The sequence below is a fragment of the Cololabis saira genome, chromosome 4, assembly GCF_033807715.1.
Source record: "Cololabis saira isolate AMF1-May2022 chromosome 4, fColSai1.1, whole genome shotgun sequence".
NCBI classification, from domain to species: Eukaryota; Metazoa; Chordata; class Actinopteri; order Beloniformes; family Belonidae; genus Cololabis; species Cololabis saira.
In genome coordinates this window covers 20,205,790-20,222,887 of record NC_084590.1, presented here as the reverse complement: position 1 = coordinate 20,222,887, position 17,098 = coordinate 20,205,790, and the positions used below count along the sequence as shown (strand labels likewise).

The 17,098-nt window shown below is 41.3% G+C and overlaps 1 protein-coding gene across 4 annotated transcripts in view; it reads left to right on the top strand.

The window, feature by feature from the left end:
• The window catches only part of veph1 (ventricular zone expressed PH domain-containing 1), a 120,355-nt gene that overhangs the window by 90,080 nt on the left and 13,177 nt on the right, over window positions 1–17,098 (top strand). For all 4 annotated transcript variants that reach the window (XM_061719123.1, XM_061719124.1, XM_061719122.1 and 1 more), the window contains exon 12: window positions 6,869–6,986. In XM_061719123.1, the coding sequence (XP_061575107.1) occupies window positions 6,869–6,986 (118 nt within the window). The remainder of the gene's footprint in view (window positions 1–6,868; window positions 6,987–17,098) is intronic.

Genomic DNA, 17,098 nt, shown 5'->3' with positions numbered 1-17,098 from the left:
ACGGCACCAAATGGATATTTCTTTATACAAGGCCTCTGGTTGCTCGGACTCCTCTTTATCATGTCCGTTTATGTGAGCTCTGTGTGTCTGTGTTTAGGTTGAAGATTGAGTTACAAGGAAAGAAATGCAACAGAATGGCAGGAAAACGGTGTGCGACTACGTGCGCATGCTTCAGTGTGTTGTTTTAAATACGGGGATGTGGGTGGTTCCTCCTCGTGTTGGTCCTTCAGAATGTGACGGGCTCAAAGGGTCACTCGGAAACAATAAGACCACAAAAGAAAATACATCTGTCTGTTGTCTCACTGACTGCAGCCAGCTGTGGCGACCATACGGAGTCTGAACTTGCCAACACACACATATTCAGTCCCTTTTATACTGAAACGTGAATGTTTAAGGGACATTAAAGGTCGCTGTCCCCCCTCAACCGGTTCACGCACATGCGTACACACGTACGCATGCACACATCTTGTTTCCATCACTTCAAAGAGTATTAACGGTGAGGAGATTTAGACTAATCATAGCCATAACTACTACATGTATAAACCTGACATTATCTTAACCGAAAAGGCCCCAAAAGTCAGGGGAACCCCCCCTTTTCTTTTACAGAAAACAGACACACGGTGTACCTGTGACACGTGCTTATTCCTAGTTTATGTAGACATTATCTATATTACTCCCCCTGAAATCCTTGATTTCCTGAAGAGTTCATTTGGCACCGGCTGAAGCACTTCGATGTTAAACATACATGACTGCTGTCGTCTTGTTCGGCAGGAAACTGCAGCATAAAAGATGGTAAAATGTATCATGTTGTAACATATCTTTCTTAAGGTGTGCACAGGAATCCACTCTAATCACCGACCATCATTAATTACTGTTTTGTAAGATTACATTTGTTTTAAACAAATACAGTTTCTGTTAAGGGTTTTTCAAGGCCTCAGTAAGCTATTGTGAGCAGCAACAACTGAGACCTGCAAACGCAGCGAGAACCTAAAGTGCACCCCGAGCCGCTGCCTTTCAAACAGCTCCTGAATCTCTATCTCTGATAAAAACTGGCCGTCTTGGACTCAAACAGTGATTACAGAGATTTTTACATGAGAACCCCGCCCTCGCATCATTTCAATCTGGTTTTAAATGTCGTCATAGCGCTGAGTCAGCGCTGCTTTAAGCCCACAGTGATGTCGCCCTGCGCTGGGTTACCCTGTATATGCTGGAAAATCTGCTGTGTTTGTTCAGTGGAGAAATGGGATTATCCACCTGTGCTGCCAGCCCGGCCAACCCAAACCCAGGTCGGCTTCATGCCAGCTTTCTGCTACTTACGTTGCATCTTCATCTGCAATCTGCTGCGTGAGTGCATTCACACTAGCAGCATTTCTGATACTGCTAGCTGCTGCTAGCCACACAAACTTCAGACAAAGCAACAGGACGTCTGGTGTTTGCCGTACACACAGTTTTGTTCAGTCTATTGGCACTTTTCCACTAGTACCTACTCAGCCCGACTCGACTCGCCTCAGTTTGGCGCTTTTCCACTACGGGTCGAGGCGTGCTGAGTAGATACTTTTTCTGTATCTATTCTGCCGAGGTTCTAAGCGTGCTGAGTCGGCCCTGTATCTGACGTCATCACAATACAGGCCACCGATTGGTCGGGGGGCGGGGCCGTCAGACGTCTGAGTCAGGATGTGACATCAGTGAAACAGCAACTCTGACGGCGGCTTCTTGTTCATTTTATTCGACAGGCAATGGCAGTGCAAATGTCTGTTTCATGATCCAACTCTGAGGTGCAAATGTTCATAAACCTGGTGGCTGAGGAGAGATTTAAAAAGGGATCTACGGGCGATAAGGAACGACCAGATCTACCAGGAGCTCTGTCACTTCATAGTTGCTCGCGGCTAATGGACTTTTCAGCAGCGCCGAGACAAACTAAAAAAAATTAAAAAGCATCGCCGCTTGAAGCTTCTCTCACTCTCATTTTTTAACTTGATATCGAACACAAGCCACAGACCCAGCAGCACGTATATCATCTACTCTATGTTCTACATCTTTAGTGTTGTTGTCTTCTTCGTTTTGATCACAAAATCAAATACATCACAGCAGCTTCGCTCCAACCCGCCTACTTCTCCTGATGCTGAATTGTTATGGAAAAGAAACTTGTCCGAGTTGAGTCGAGCCGAGCTGAGATGAGCAGAGCTGAGTAGGTGCTAGTGGAAAAGTGCCATATGACTGACATGATTCAAGAACTTAATACATTAAGTAGCTAAGGTATATTTGTAACGTCTGTAATGCATGAAGCACACATTGAATCTACGGTGAAAGGCGTGTTGTTGCCCATGAAAGCAGTGTGAACCAAGCCTGAGACCTGCATACCATGCAGCCTGTGTGTATGCTCTAATCTGTTAACACTGAAGCAGAAATGAAGACCATGAAATGAAAACCACATGCCACACAGCTGGTGTGAAGCCAGCCTAAGTAGAAAATATGAGGTACCAGAGGGAGAGAGGCTGCACGTTCTGGTAAGTGGATATATCAATAGATGGTTTAGGTTTGCCAGAGGTCTAAAAAAGTCCCAGTGGATAGTTTGTAGGTATCCAGATTTTCTTTTTTATCATTTGTTTTCCCTGACATGCAACTGAAAATGTCAGCGCTGTCTCTCAGCGATGGCTGTGAGCGCCACTTGCAGTGATGTTTCAGTGACATTTGAAGATCACAAACTCCTTTTCCATCACATATATGAACTATTCTCTTTTTGTCATCCATTTGTCTGATAGTCTTACATACTTGTGTGGTGTGTCATACCACGCAGCTCTGATTGAGAGAGAAAATACATATCAATAAAGACTAGCTTCAAATATTAGTTGTAATGTTCCGCCAAAACTCTGGAGCCCATAAAATCGTATCTGGGCCAGCTGCCCGACGGGTTTGGCTCATGTCAAAGGAAGAATAAGCAGCTGCGACATCTGAAATTAGGATGTTTGGAGAGATTTCATCAAAATGAAGGAACGACAGTTTGAATTAGTGTCACAGGACAGCATAAGCCAGCCAAGCGGAAATAGCTAACGTTCCAGGCGGCTTCTAGACCTGCTCGCTCCGCCCATTTGTCTATTTTTGGATTGATTAGTGTTGGGCAGGATCAGTTCCTACCGGCATGGGCTGTACAGTAAAACTAGAAAGAGGTCCATGTCTTTCTATACGGTCTGTGCAAATGGGCCATCATTTGTGACCAATCATCTGACTCATCAAAATAGACTAAACCTTTTTGGGGGTGGCCTTAAAGAGACAGGTGCTGAAATAAAGCTTTTCAAGCAGAAAGTTACAAGAGTTGTTGCAAAAATGCAAAATATGAGGTTTATTTATTTAGAACATAGTATGTAAACTTCTACTAAACTTACAAGAAAATCAGGAGCTTGTTAACAAGCAAAATAAACGCCCTTTAAATGCATCCCTCATGCAGCACATACATGGTTTGGCAAAGGCTCTTTTCCACAAAACGACTACATCATCTGACTTACATGCTTTAATTTTTAGCATTGATAAGGAGTTACACTGTAAGGTGTACAGAACAAGGATAATTATCACGTTTTAATGCCAACATTTTCTTTATTCTTTATTCTTGAGGGGGCAGGGGAAAAAAACAGAGTAAAAAGATGAGATTTAACAGGAGAGGAGGGGAGAAGGTCACAACCTTTTTCTTCATCCATATGTACTGCATTTCCTCTGGGCTTTCTTTCCTTCCCAATCAGAGCCATAGCTTTAGTCCTGCCTCCAAAGTCAATCAGAAACACATGTAGTCGACATATATGGGACAGAAATCACCTCTGTACCAGCAGGGAGATTTAAAGGGAAACTGTATGGTTTTATGAGGCTCCTGTGATTTAAGAGGGACTTACATTTGGCTTCTGACAACTCACTTTTGCAGTTTTATGACACAGAGACAATGGAAGGCTGGTTTGAGAGGAAATGAGAGGGACGGCAGGAGGTAAAGACAACAAAAAGTGGATTTAGTAATCAATCAAAAGGGAAAAGTATGAGACATAAAAGACACAATGTATGAGGAAAATAAGGCAATAAGAGGAAGAATGGGGTTAAAACGATATCTGTCACAGGGGTTTAAACGCAAGGATATCAGTACGTTTACATGCACTAACATCTATCTCCGACCAACATTGAATTATTAAAAGCCATGTATACACCTTAGTTGGGCTGTAGTCGAACCGAAATGAAGATCTTGTGATTTAACTTTTAGTGCCAGATAATGCGGTCCTACTTCTAGTTATTTCGGCATGTATATGCAACCCACGCTTAGCCGAGCTACTGACTGCCCCGGACTCCCCCTTCTGGAAGTGACAACACCGCGAAAGCCCGAATATCAACACAGTAGGAGAAGAAGACAAACAACAAAGAAGGAACCAGAACAACACCAATGCAAAAGTGCGAGTGGCGCCACCTAGCACCGCGGAGTCAAACACACCTCACTCAATAATCCATTTTCTTCTTGTGCATGTATACTTGGATTTCTCTGAACGTTATGTTTAATCCTTAGCTAGATTGTTGCCAATAGCTTGATTTAGATGTGCATCTAACCACACTGACTGTTTAGGAAAACAACCAGGGGCCTCATTTATAAAAGAGTGCGTAGGATTCATACTAAAAGTGCACGTAAAGCCAAAAGCCGAAAATGGCGAGCGCAAAAAAAAAATCCGGATTTATATTGGCGTAGGGATACGCAGATTTTTCGGTTAGTTTTTTCTTTTTAAATCCCAACCTTTGCGTAGAAGGTGGCTTGCGCATCTTTCAAGCCCTGTTTTGTGCACAAGCAAGCTTTATAAATGAGGCCCCAGATCATTTTTAGGTAGAAATTTTGAACAGTGGGTGAATTATTCACGGTGTCAGCAAGGAAAACGCGGGCAAGATCAGACAAAACCTGCATGCATGAAAACGCTCGAGCATGAAGGAAAGGTAAGGTAAAAAGATGGAGTTTTCTTAGGTCAGAGATGTTTAAGGCCTGAAATGACAAAAGAAGTGTGGAAATAGTACAATAGTCTCTTTGCAAACTGAAGGACAAACATAGGTGGAAGGACTTTATTGAAGAAAAAAGTAATTATGTTAGGGAAGAGATAAGAGATGGAGGAAAAGAAGGAAATAGTTGATTGAATGCAAGTGGAGATACTTTGCAGGCATTGTTTCACCTTTTTTCTGATTTCCCCCTGTGTGGGTTTTTGTTGATACAACTGTGATGGGGGAGGGGGGGCGTGGGTTGCCAAGAGATAAAGACGGAGCTGAGGCTGATTAGATAAAGATGTTTAAAGATGAAAAGAGGAAAATGGGGACTTGTTATCCATGCCTGGGCCTGCTTAAAACGGCTTTTCTTTCAGGTTCCCCGACTTGCTCTTATGTGTAAATCTAAACAGCCATAAGGATAAATGTACACAGAAGCCATAACAAAACCTCTTTATGTTTATTGCCATAATTCATCTTGGCTCCGTTCAACTTTTCCTGACTCATTTGTCCGTCCTTCTTCCCCCTTCTCCATCTCCTGTTTTCTCTCTCTCTCTCTCTCTCTCTCTCTCTCTCTCTCTCTCTCTCTCTCTCTCTCTCTCTCTCTCTCTCTCTCTCTCTCTCTCTCTCTCTCTCTCTTTCTCCATAACAATGTCAAATCAACTTGTGTAATCTGATCAATCAAAATAAATATACAAAATACAAAATCAGAAAGTTTGGGACCACACAGAACTCGCTCTTGAGCTGTGCATTGATCCCACAAATGTGCAATATTTTTTCCAAAGCTTGTGTTTTTTAGAATAAATAACTAAAAATGGCATTCTGCTGTCTGAAGACATTACTTTTCAGTAGATGGTAAGTTTCTAACGTCTTGGTCAATGACTGCTTTATTCAGCCAGAGCTGAATGAAACATAGTGCTGAATAAATGACAATAAAAGTGAATGTTTCCAGCTGGTTGTTCCAGATGGCACAAACAGCAGTGTTTCCCCATCACCGCTGGTGTTTGGGATGCTACCGCTGCTGTAGGAGGGAGACAGCTGGATGAAGATGATGGCCAAGCTTCGCTTGGAGGAGACGCCTCCAGGCTGCGAAGCGTGGCTGCAAAGCATGGCCTCATGATGTACCAATTTCAACCTTTGTGTCGAGTTTGCAGTTATTCTTGCACCTCTCCTCAATGCTGAATCCTCCTTTACGGCCTCCTACCTCCCAAGGTAAAACAGTGATGTAACGGTTGAAACACTACGCCCTTAATGCCTCCGTTCACATGGCACGGCTGAATACAGCCCTACTGAGCTGGAACAAACTGGTTGTGTGAATTGGGGCTTTTGGAGCATAGATGGCGCAAATATACTTAGAGGATTTCCACTTTGTCAACAAATGGCAGAGAAAGTGATTGAAATCTTTGAAACCAATGTTCCCTAACAATTCCTCCAGTTTCCTTAACCATTTAAGGGATCTGAAGGGATTTGATTATGTGAAGGACAAGGGTGCAAGGTTGAGCTTGATACATGTAAACGCCAGTCAATTTGACAGCACAGCGACAAGGACCATCACTCACTGATGCGTATATGACCACAGGAGCAAGCCATGTGAGACCATCACTCAGTGGACATGTGAACTGTGGTCAGACAATCAATATTTGAGCTTTTTTTTAGAAGAAGAAGAAGAAATGGGCACCGTATACTCCAGACAAAACAAAACAAAACAAAAACATCCACACTGTTATTTGCAACAGCTCCACAAGAGAAAGCTTGTGTCACTGCCCTTGACAAAGCTCATTTACACTTTATGTTGGCAGCATCAGTGCTGGAAAGTACACTAACACGTAACATATGCTGCCTTCAGGACGACATCTGTTTTCTTTCCCTTTGTCCTCAGGACCTGGACAACCTTCAGATCCAGCTGGAGGAGGTGCGTTTCTTCGACCTGTTCGGGTACAGTGAGGACGAGGGAAGTTGGCTGTGCTTCATGTGTAACAACCCTGAAAAGGCCACAGGTGAACACAAACGCTCACGCACAGAGAGGAAGGAAGGATGGATGGAAGAGATAACCAGATAAGCAGTTATTGCGTGAAAGCTGACCAAGTTTACCTTTAAAACCACTGTGCTCTTACTTGTCAGAAGTCATCAAGTGACTCACTTTTTCCTAAACGTGCCGTTCCCCTGTGTGCCCGAAACAAAATGTAGAGTGGGATTTTGAAAGATCGCTTTCTCATTACTTGTCACCTCGGCAGCTCTCATGGGCATAGTTATCTGTCTTTATGGAGTTCTCTGGGATGTTTTCATTCAAAATTCTTTCAAGGAAAATAATCTTTTCCCAGAACAGTTACAGAAACTGGAGCCAGCGTGATTTTAGTGTTGAGAAGGGTCACTGAAGGCAGTCGGTCTCCCATTATCGGCCCGATACCGATCAGTGACCGATCAATCGGTGCATCTCTAGTAGAGAACTTAGTCATTGTGGAGGGATTCAGACGCGAGTCACTGCTGCTCCTCCTTGAGAGGAGCCAGCTGACGTGCGCGAGGCATCTGGGTGAAACGCCTGCCAGACATCTTCCAGGGCAGGTATTTCTGACACGTCCCATCGGAAGGAGGCTCAGCTTAGACCCAGGACTTGCTGCAGAAATGATGTTTTTTACTGGCCTGAGATCGGCGCTGGGTCCCCCTGGAAGAGCGAGAGACCGTTTCCAACATGACGAAGTCCCCAATCAGCAACAGAAAATGGAGGAATGGTTTTCCTCCTTCTTTTTCTTATTCTTTGACAGATTTACTCTTTTTTTGTTATTCGATTCCTGTCATTGCATTAGGTTAAACTTTACCAAAATAACACATGGAAAAAGCACAGTACAGACTTGGTATGTCTCATTTTCAGAAGCATACCATATAATCTGTAAAACATGTGGAGGCAGCGCGATGGCACGGGCATGCATGGCCTCCTGTGGCACTGGGTCACTAGTGTTTATTGATCATGTGGCAGGAGACAGATGCAGCTCCACGCGTCCTGAAGGGCATAAAGATTAACCGTCTTCTCAAATTCAGGTAAACACAGCGCAGGGGATTGATTCACAGTGCAGATGAACATTGACCCGAAACAGTCTCTGAGGAGGTTTTGAATGCAAGGAGGAGAAATATTGCAAAGGCCAAGTTAGTAATCAGACCCTACCCGGATCAATGTGCTGTGGACTTACTTACGTTAGAAAACAAAGCAGAAAAATACAAAAAAAAAACGACTTTAGGACAGCCGTGGCGAAGGCCAGGTGAATCACCACAGAGCTGATGGGGGACGTGCACGTACTCCAGACATCAGCAGGTCATCGGGTCTTAACAAGGTATTTAACTTGATTTGTTTATTCAAAATTATCCATTAACATTTGAGTCTATGAAAGGAGCATTTTGAATTATTTAGTTCTTAAACGTTTGCGCTATTTTAGACGTGAGCCGTCGTGGTACTTACAGAACTACAGACATTGTGGCTCTTGGCCGTTCAGACGCTCCTGCAGAGGATGGATATGCCCCGCTGAGCATTTCTCTTCTGTTTCGTGTGCCTCTCACTTCTTTCTCCCCTATGACAAACAGAGCACTCAGTGTATGTAGGTGAGTGATGGGATAGTAAAAATTATAGCGCCTTTAAATTTATGAGTTTAGCCCCAGGACGGCATACAGGGGAACAAATGTTGGCTTTTAAATCTGCGAGTATCTCTTTGTCAACCCAAGTGGAAGCGGTTATTAGTTACGTAAGAGCAGAAAGAGGACGGCAGTTTGTCATAGATGTTTAGGAAGAATTATGGAGGGAGCCGAGAGGAGGAAAAAGCTAAACACTTTAGTGGAACAGACTTTGGAGAAAGAAATGGCATGTCACTAATAAGTAGCTGTAAATACCCCCTGCCTCATGTGGTTTGCAAGCTCTGATGTTTAATAGCAGCTAATAAGGAGCCAGCAGGTATTTTACAGACACGTGAAGCCAAAGGCAGGAAGCTGTTTGTTGTTGGGAGGAAGCGGTGGGACAGTTACAGAATGTCTCCAGTGAAAATGAAGTTCATATGGTTGTATTTTATTTATCTCTGTTATGGTATTTGGTCGTATTTATCTAGATCCACTGATCTCCTCCCCGGCTCACGATGAGCTGGAGATCAGAGAGTTAATGTCTCCGTGGTTCTTGACATATGGACATCATTCATGTAGAGGAGGCGGCTGATGATTGTCCCAGTTCAGAGCTGTTATCGGTGGAGATGCTGTGTGACGGTCTGGTCTTTGCAGAGTTGTGGTGATATACAGTACCGCACTTCATCGAGACTGCAGAGAGCTTGAGAGTGGTCTCTGCAACTGTCTCCCGCACATCTATAGTATTTGGGGAATGCTTTTAGTGCCCTGTTGATATTTTAAAGGTCCAGGGAGTTGTTTTGTGTTGTGGTAGGTGTCACTCTCCTTGGAAAGAAAAACAACGTTTTGCATTCTCGTTTTCTACCTCTTTCAGATATTTGTCCTAAGCTAGTCTCATTTATTGCAATAAATGAATGTGTGTCATTTTTGCATCAGCAATTCATGGTTAAAGTGGTGCAGTCAGCATTTAGTGTTGTGATAACATATGAGTAGAACAGTGTCATCTGCTGGGGAAAAACTCTAACGTGTAATCCCCGAAACGGGGCAATAATTAAGCCCCCTCCAGCCCGATACCCCTCACCATGGACAAATCTAGATTGGAAAAAGGTCCGGCCCCTTTTAAGAAGATTGGTCGCCACCCATCACACAACGCACCCGACCCACATGGGTGTGTGGTGTCCCCGGACCCATGACATTCATCAGCATTTTCAGTGCAGATCAGCATTTTCAGTATAGGTTGACTTGGTGAATGTCTCTATCTTTATCCATTTAAACGGCTGCATCTGCAGCTTTTTACTTTCTCTTCTTCCTACCTCATTATCTCACCATCATCAGTTTTGTCAATGCACAGAAGAAAACACACATCATTCTTCTGATCCAAGCTGTTCAAAGGTTAGGTGATCACCTCACATCCACCTCTGCTGCTCAAAACAAAGCAGCGTAATCATGAAAAATCTGCATGACTGCAAAGAATGGAGTCTTACCCCTCAGGTTCCTGCCTGTACCCCCTTCATTGCAGGATTTAGAAAGGAAATATTGATCCCTGTGGGAGCGCTTTATAGTAGGTCTATGTGCATTGGGTTACGTGTTTTGTTAAGCACATGTGATTTCAGCCTTGGACGGCTTCACTGCTCAGCTCTGCATGTCTGTTTGTTACAAGGTCAGACCACCACTTGGACGGCTCCTTGACAAACACAATGTTCCTGTAAAAGAGAAGCTCAAAACTTGCGCAAGGAAAACCAGCACTCATGTTGATACCAGTAAACTGAGGCGAGATGTGTTTAATTAGAAAACTTTGCATACTTGGACTTGAAATCTATTCATCATTTTATAGTAAAACCTTAAATAACTTCACTGTCACCAGGAAATACAAATCATCTCTGCAGGACTGCATATTAATCGTTCCTGACATTCAAACAGCGTTCTGTGTTCCTTAAGTGACCTCTTATTGACATTTACCGCCTGAGGCTTGACATTTTTGTACCAGTCACACCTCACACTGAAATGAAGTGTGTCCATGATGGGGAATTTCCGATGTGGGGTCTCTGCCTATAAAGCGCCCCCCAAAGTTCACAGAGGTTGTGCAAGTTTGTTGCTGCACAGAGGTTTGCAAAACTATATTTGCACATTTTCATAGACAATAAGTGGACACATGCATGTGCAATTCATGAAATTACAGGGTAAATGACGTTAAAAAAAACTTTTTTTTCTTTTTAGTTTAGTTTAGTTTATTTCGGTCATGACATCACAAAAAAAGAATAAAAATAAGACAAACATCAAAATAGCTTTTACAAAATTAAGAATAAAATAAAAATGACAACAAGGAAACAAATACACTGTTCAAAGAAAACATTACAAAAAAGTTTCCAATATACAAATAACATCTAGACCGAAAAAGGTGTAGGTTTGAAGCAAAGCTTATTCATTGCCTACCCTCAAAGGATTATTTAAAGTAATGCAATAAAAGCAAGAAGTAAGAGATAAGACTGCCAGTAAAACAAATAGCCTCCATGGGGATAACAAAGATTCCTCAAGAAATAAGAAAGAAAAAAAAGGTGCAGTTGAGTTGTTTTGGACTGAGGATGATGCTAAGTTGGAATGGTTTTTCAGAGAGGAGGTTTTCTCTATAGCTACCTTTTATAAAGAGAGCCTGGAAACAGAGAAAGAACAAATTATAGGGAAACTGAGAAAGGATCTGTAATTTGATCTGTAATGTATAAGTGGAATTTATAATTTTATGTTTGTGTTTTTGTTTGTACACAGCTAATGTTTGTTTGCTGGCGTAGTGTATCTGTGTCTTGTAAGACCTTATAGGCTGGGCAGATGTATGACACATTAATAAATAACAATTCATTCATTCATTCATTCATTCATGCAGTCTACATGTTTCCTTCATCCTTAAATAATCAAATCAAATCACCAATTAAATGAATGCCCAAATCAACATAGTAAGCATCACCACTCATTACTTTGATATAGAGAAATCATCCTTCTTTTCAATGTTTTTTTAAATAAGGTTAAGGTTTTACTTGATTTCAAATCCCTCTCCAACTTATTTCCAAAAAAAACTCTTGAAATAGTGCTATCCATAACTGTACACGTAACTGTGCCAAAAAGGGAATGCTGGAGAAAATAATAGAGAAGGATTGTGTGATAAACGTGTGCGACTATCTTCACATCATCTTCAGTCAACTCACCCATAAGGACCCATACATCATTACAGTGGCAGGGAAACAATGCAAAACTCTTAGCATTAACAGTTTTCCCCATTCATTTGTCATAAAATGTGATCTGATATTCATCTAATTCACAATAACAGACAAATACAATGTACAGTATGTGCTTCAGCTGATAACATGCAAAATGTTATGATTTCCTTCATGTTTTTTTTAATCATGCACTTATTGAACATTCACAGTCAATCCACAGCATAATTACTTCAACAAAAGATAATTGGAGTCAGTAGTTTGCACATAAGGAGTTCAGGTGATGATGAAACGATCTAGAGATTTGGTTTGAAGCAACTCTCACGGATTTAAGAAGTAACAACACACAAACAAAAACTAAACTAAACACTCAGTGACAGTTAGAGACAACTAGAGAGACAGATAAAATTAACAAGCAAGTAGAAAGATGTCTTTTTATGAATAAACCACCATATGCAAGTCATTGAACATCCAGGGTGTCCATGGCAACACCATAGAAGAGGTTGGTGCTCTCCAGTAATAAATAAATAAATTAAAACATTTTTAAAATAATGGTTTTAAAAATAAGACGATATGCATGAAGACGTTTGCCAATGACTATTTTGGTGACCCAAAATGTTATGGGGTTTATGTTTTATGAACTGATGACCTAAAAATGACCCCCACTGGAAAATGTGATGGGGGGAGCATCATAATTTGGCATCTTCTGGGGAAAAATCATTTCCCAGTACGGCTGCACAATATTTGAGAAACACGTGATAACGTAGTTGAAAATTGTCTTTGTGTTTTTATGCTTTGCAGCTTAAATGGACCATTGACAGTAAGCAGTCTATGTAAACACGAAAAATTAATTGTGATAATGTTTTTATTACATGGTTTAAAGAAAGAAAACTGACTAAACTGCTTCGTGCAACTACAACACTGTTAATGTAAACTGGTATCTACACTCACCAGCCACTTTATTAGGTACACCCGTACAACTGCTCATTAACGCAAATTTCTAATCAACCAATCACATGGCAGCAACTCAATACATTGTATACATGTAGACACGTTCAAGACGATCTGCTACAGTTCAAACCAGCATCAGAATAGGGAAGAAAGGTGATTTAAGTGACTTTGAACGTGGCTTGGTTGTTGGTGTCAGACGGGCTGGGCTGAGTATTTCAGAAACTACTGATCTACTGGGATTTTCACCCACAACCATCTCTAGGATTTACAGAGAATGGTCCGAAAAAGAGAAAATATCCAGTGAGCGGCAGTTCTGTGGGTGCAAAAGCCTTGTTGATGCCTGATGTCAGAGGAACAAAACAATAAATAAAAGAAAACCTGTTCTATTGGTTCAAATTGTTTTTACAATTTTATAATCTACAATTGTAGAAACAGAACACATTTAGGGTTTCAGGATCCTGCTGAGAGTCTGTGGCAGGGCTTGATCTGCTAATCTTGTTGGGGAATAACCTACTGCACCAGCAGACAGATGAAACTTTTAAACTTTTGTCCACGAGTATGGTTCATTCATAGTGGTGTCACATGTTATATGAGATCATAATCATTAGAATTAAATTAGACAAGTAAAACCTTAATTAAAAAAAGAAAAAATTAAGGAACATTTGATCAAATAGTTGCTTCTTCTCCTCACGGTTCTCATGATTGCAAGAACTTGCTGGACCAGTAACAAAGTCATTAACTTTGAAGAAAATAATTCATAAGTTATTGTAGAGAAAATAGTGTTTTAGGCTATAATGTGAGTATAAATGTGTAGTAGCTGCGCTGGCACCCCTGCAAAATTTCATGATTTCAAAAGTTCATAAATGCTCAACTAAAGCTGATAAAAAGTCAAAATGTTGACATGAACGTTCTCGATGTTTAAGAAAACAACTCAATTCAGCTTTGTGGGCAAGTTTTGTTTGAAAAAATCCTTATTAAACATGTAAGCTGCTCTTATTTTGCTCTTATTTGTGTTATTGCGTTGAGTCAACGGGTTAGTCCAAACCGCTGTTGAAAGTTTGAAATTGGGTTTCTGAATCTGACTCTTATATAAATGAAGAAGTTTTTAATTGTTAATTGATGAAACTGATGTGCAAAAGCTTGTTGCAAAGCCTGATGTTGCCTAGCAACAGGTATGAGGTCACAATAGTCGTTTGTTGTGTCATGAACCTATGACGCAACAAAGACAAAGTCCCCCAGTATTCCACTCCTGAGAGCTCAGCATAACACACCTGAACAGACAAGCTGGACACTTGTGCTGAACCTTTGAGAGAAAATCATTAAAAAGTTGGAAGAATGAAAAAGCAACAAACTTCCATGATGAGAAGAAACTGCTGGAACTCCAACGTAACGCCAAATAGAAACAATCTGTCCAGGTTACAGACGGACACTGCAACATTTTCCACTCGAGGCGAGAGAAACTCCACCGACATGCAGGAGGTGCAGAAACATCACCGATACTAGCTGCTTGCCCACAAGCGTGGACTCTCAAATTCATTGGATGAGGAATTTGATGAGGAATTATCCTTGAAACCAGTGGACTCTGAAACATTTCAGAAAGGTCACACAGACAGCGCTGTGACTCAAGCACTGGAGACAAAAGGAAGTGACAAGTGATTTTGTTACTGCAGACTGTTGTGGACTCCCATATTCACGTTGTTACGGAGACGCCTCCGGTCTGTGGGCACTGCGGAAACGTCACAAGTATGAGCTGCTTGCCCGCTACAGAGGGATCTCTGAGTTAATAAACCAGAAGGAAGATGGCTCCAAGACTAAAGGCGACACCAGGTCTTGTCAGTTTGATGCCACAGAGGATTCGCTGGTGAATATGTTCAGCAAGATGGTCTTTAATGTTTTACAAGAAAGAAAGACACGCTCAATCTCCAGCAAGGATTCCTCAGGACTCTGGGCCCTCCGTAAAAACCACAGGTACAAGCTGCTTGCTCACTACAGAGGAATCTCTGAATCCATCAACGGAGAAAAAGAGCAGAAAGAGACAAAAAGCAGTACCACTGATGAGCCGAAGACACTAAGGAAGCTCATAATTCGGCGCTGTGGCAATAACCAAAGCTCGTTGCCACAGAAGCATCCTTCTGGTTTGTGGGAACTGCGCGCATCTCGCTGGGAACAGAAATACGACAAGATGGCGCGTGGCAGCAATAGCATCGCCACAACTAAAGACAGAGAACAGGACAACCACAGCCCTGTAGACAAAATCATGAATGTGATGAAGAAGACATTCATTGTCCGCCATGCAAGAAACACAAGTGAGCTTTCAAAATCTGGGCCACAAGGGAAGAGGAGATGGACAAGACCTGCCACCTCTGGGGAATCCTGGAGGGACAGGAGGGGGAGAACTCACCCCCCTCACAGAAACCAGGGCTAATTCCCCCCCAGGTATTCCTCTAGTCTGAGGGAGCAGCGTGGATCTCGCTCCTGGAACAACTGTGAGCAAGTGGGACAAACCAACGATCGTGTGGCCACTTTCACACAGAACAACCTGGTGATTGTGGCACAGAATAGATCCCATGTCCCCCAGAACATAAACAGGGGCTCAAACCACCACAAAGACCAGACACAGACTAGGAAGACGCAGCCCAGATATCCGGTCCAGACCGGATACAACAGATGGGACTATGGAGGTGCTGGTCAGCGTAGACGGCCACGTAAAAACTCCTACCATCCCACTTCTGGAGCAGAGAATCCCACTCCACGATCCCAAAGCAACGTTTGGTGTCGTTTGGGGCCACGGATACCTGACAATAAAAGAGTCAGGCCAAGGAAGGGAGGACGACAATATTGAGTATTATATCACTGTATTGAACAGTTATTGAAACTCGTCTTGTTATATGTAAGAATGTATGTAAGATTCAGGGGTATGTACAGTATGTATGTGTATGCATATGTATGCGTATATATATATATATATATTAAATATAGTAATAATGCACATATATATGCCTTTGGTTTCTACCCTCATGGTATCAATCATTAATATGTGTGCAGACAAGGTAAAAAAAAGAAAAAAAAAAAAAGATTCAGGGGTAGGACTCGATAAGCGGTTACTTCATTCCTACTCCGTTTCGAGCATGTTGGTGGATCCGTGAACTATTATTATATAAAGTTCTGTACATATATATATATATATATATATATATATATATATATATATATATATATATATATATATATATATATATTTGTATTCTGTTTTTTCACTTTTTTGTAAGCTTTTTTATCATGCATGTTCAAAATAAAAATCTTCAAATCAAATTCAGATCAAATGAGCCATGTGTCCGATGATTACTACCCTCTATGAAGAGAGGAGTGAATTCAGGGTTGAAAACTGGACTTTTATGTTGTTTCTCTGTTGTATTTTGACCAAAGCATTTCAATAACATTTCAGTTTGACCTTAAAAAGGTCCTATTGTGTTTCCTTTAACTTATTCAATTATAATTATTACGCTTTAAACCCAAATTCAACTTCGTTCCAAGAGACAGCTGGAATATATCCTATTATCCTATCCTAATAAGTGTGCTATGAACAAAGATTTTACAATTTATTAGTATTTTAAAGGACAGGATCAAAGTCCATTTCTCCCCAAACTGATAACACTGATAAGCAGATGTATTTATTTTTTATTGCAGTCACTTACAAATCCCAGAATGATTTTGTCTCAATGTTCCATTCTCAGTATCAATAATAAAAGGAAAAAAAATATCCAGATAATGTCTGACATGAATACAAATGACTGAAGATTGTGTTATATGAAGTTGAAGCCAGCACAAAATATCAAAGAAGACCAAAATGTGCAAAGTAAATCGTTTATTCACCTATGCGCTTTTTATGCATCATTTGCTTTATAAGTTTTACAGTCAGGTTAACAGGGTTTTCTTAAATGGACGAGCTAGAAAGCGCAATTGTTTTATCCTCAACTGGCGCTGCAGACATGTGGACAATAAATACATTCATGTAACATGTAAGTACCAGTTTGTGAAAAACTATGTGCACCCCTTGACTTAATAGCCTAAAAAACCTTAAGATATTCTTATCTTTATCACGTCACTATTATAAACAACATCCCTTAGTTTTATTGTGTTAATTCATTTCTGAACCCATAAGAACCCAGAGACAATTCTACTAGAGGAAAACATATGGGTCGTAACAGAGATAATGTGGGCTATATCTGCGTCAGAACCTCCCAGGACAGTAGAAGCAGTGACACCTGTGTCACCGTGGGTCCTTATAGAAGAAAGAAGAGCTTTTGAAATATTTCTTTTTCGTTAACTCAGTCGATATTCTTCAATACTTCATG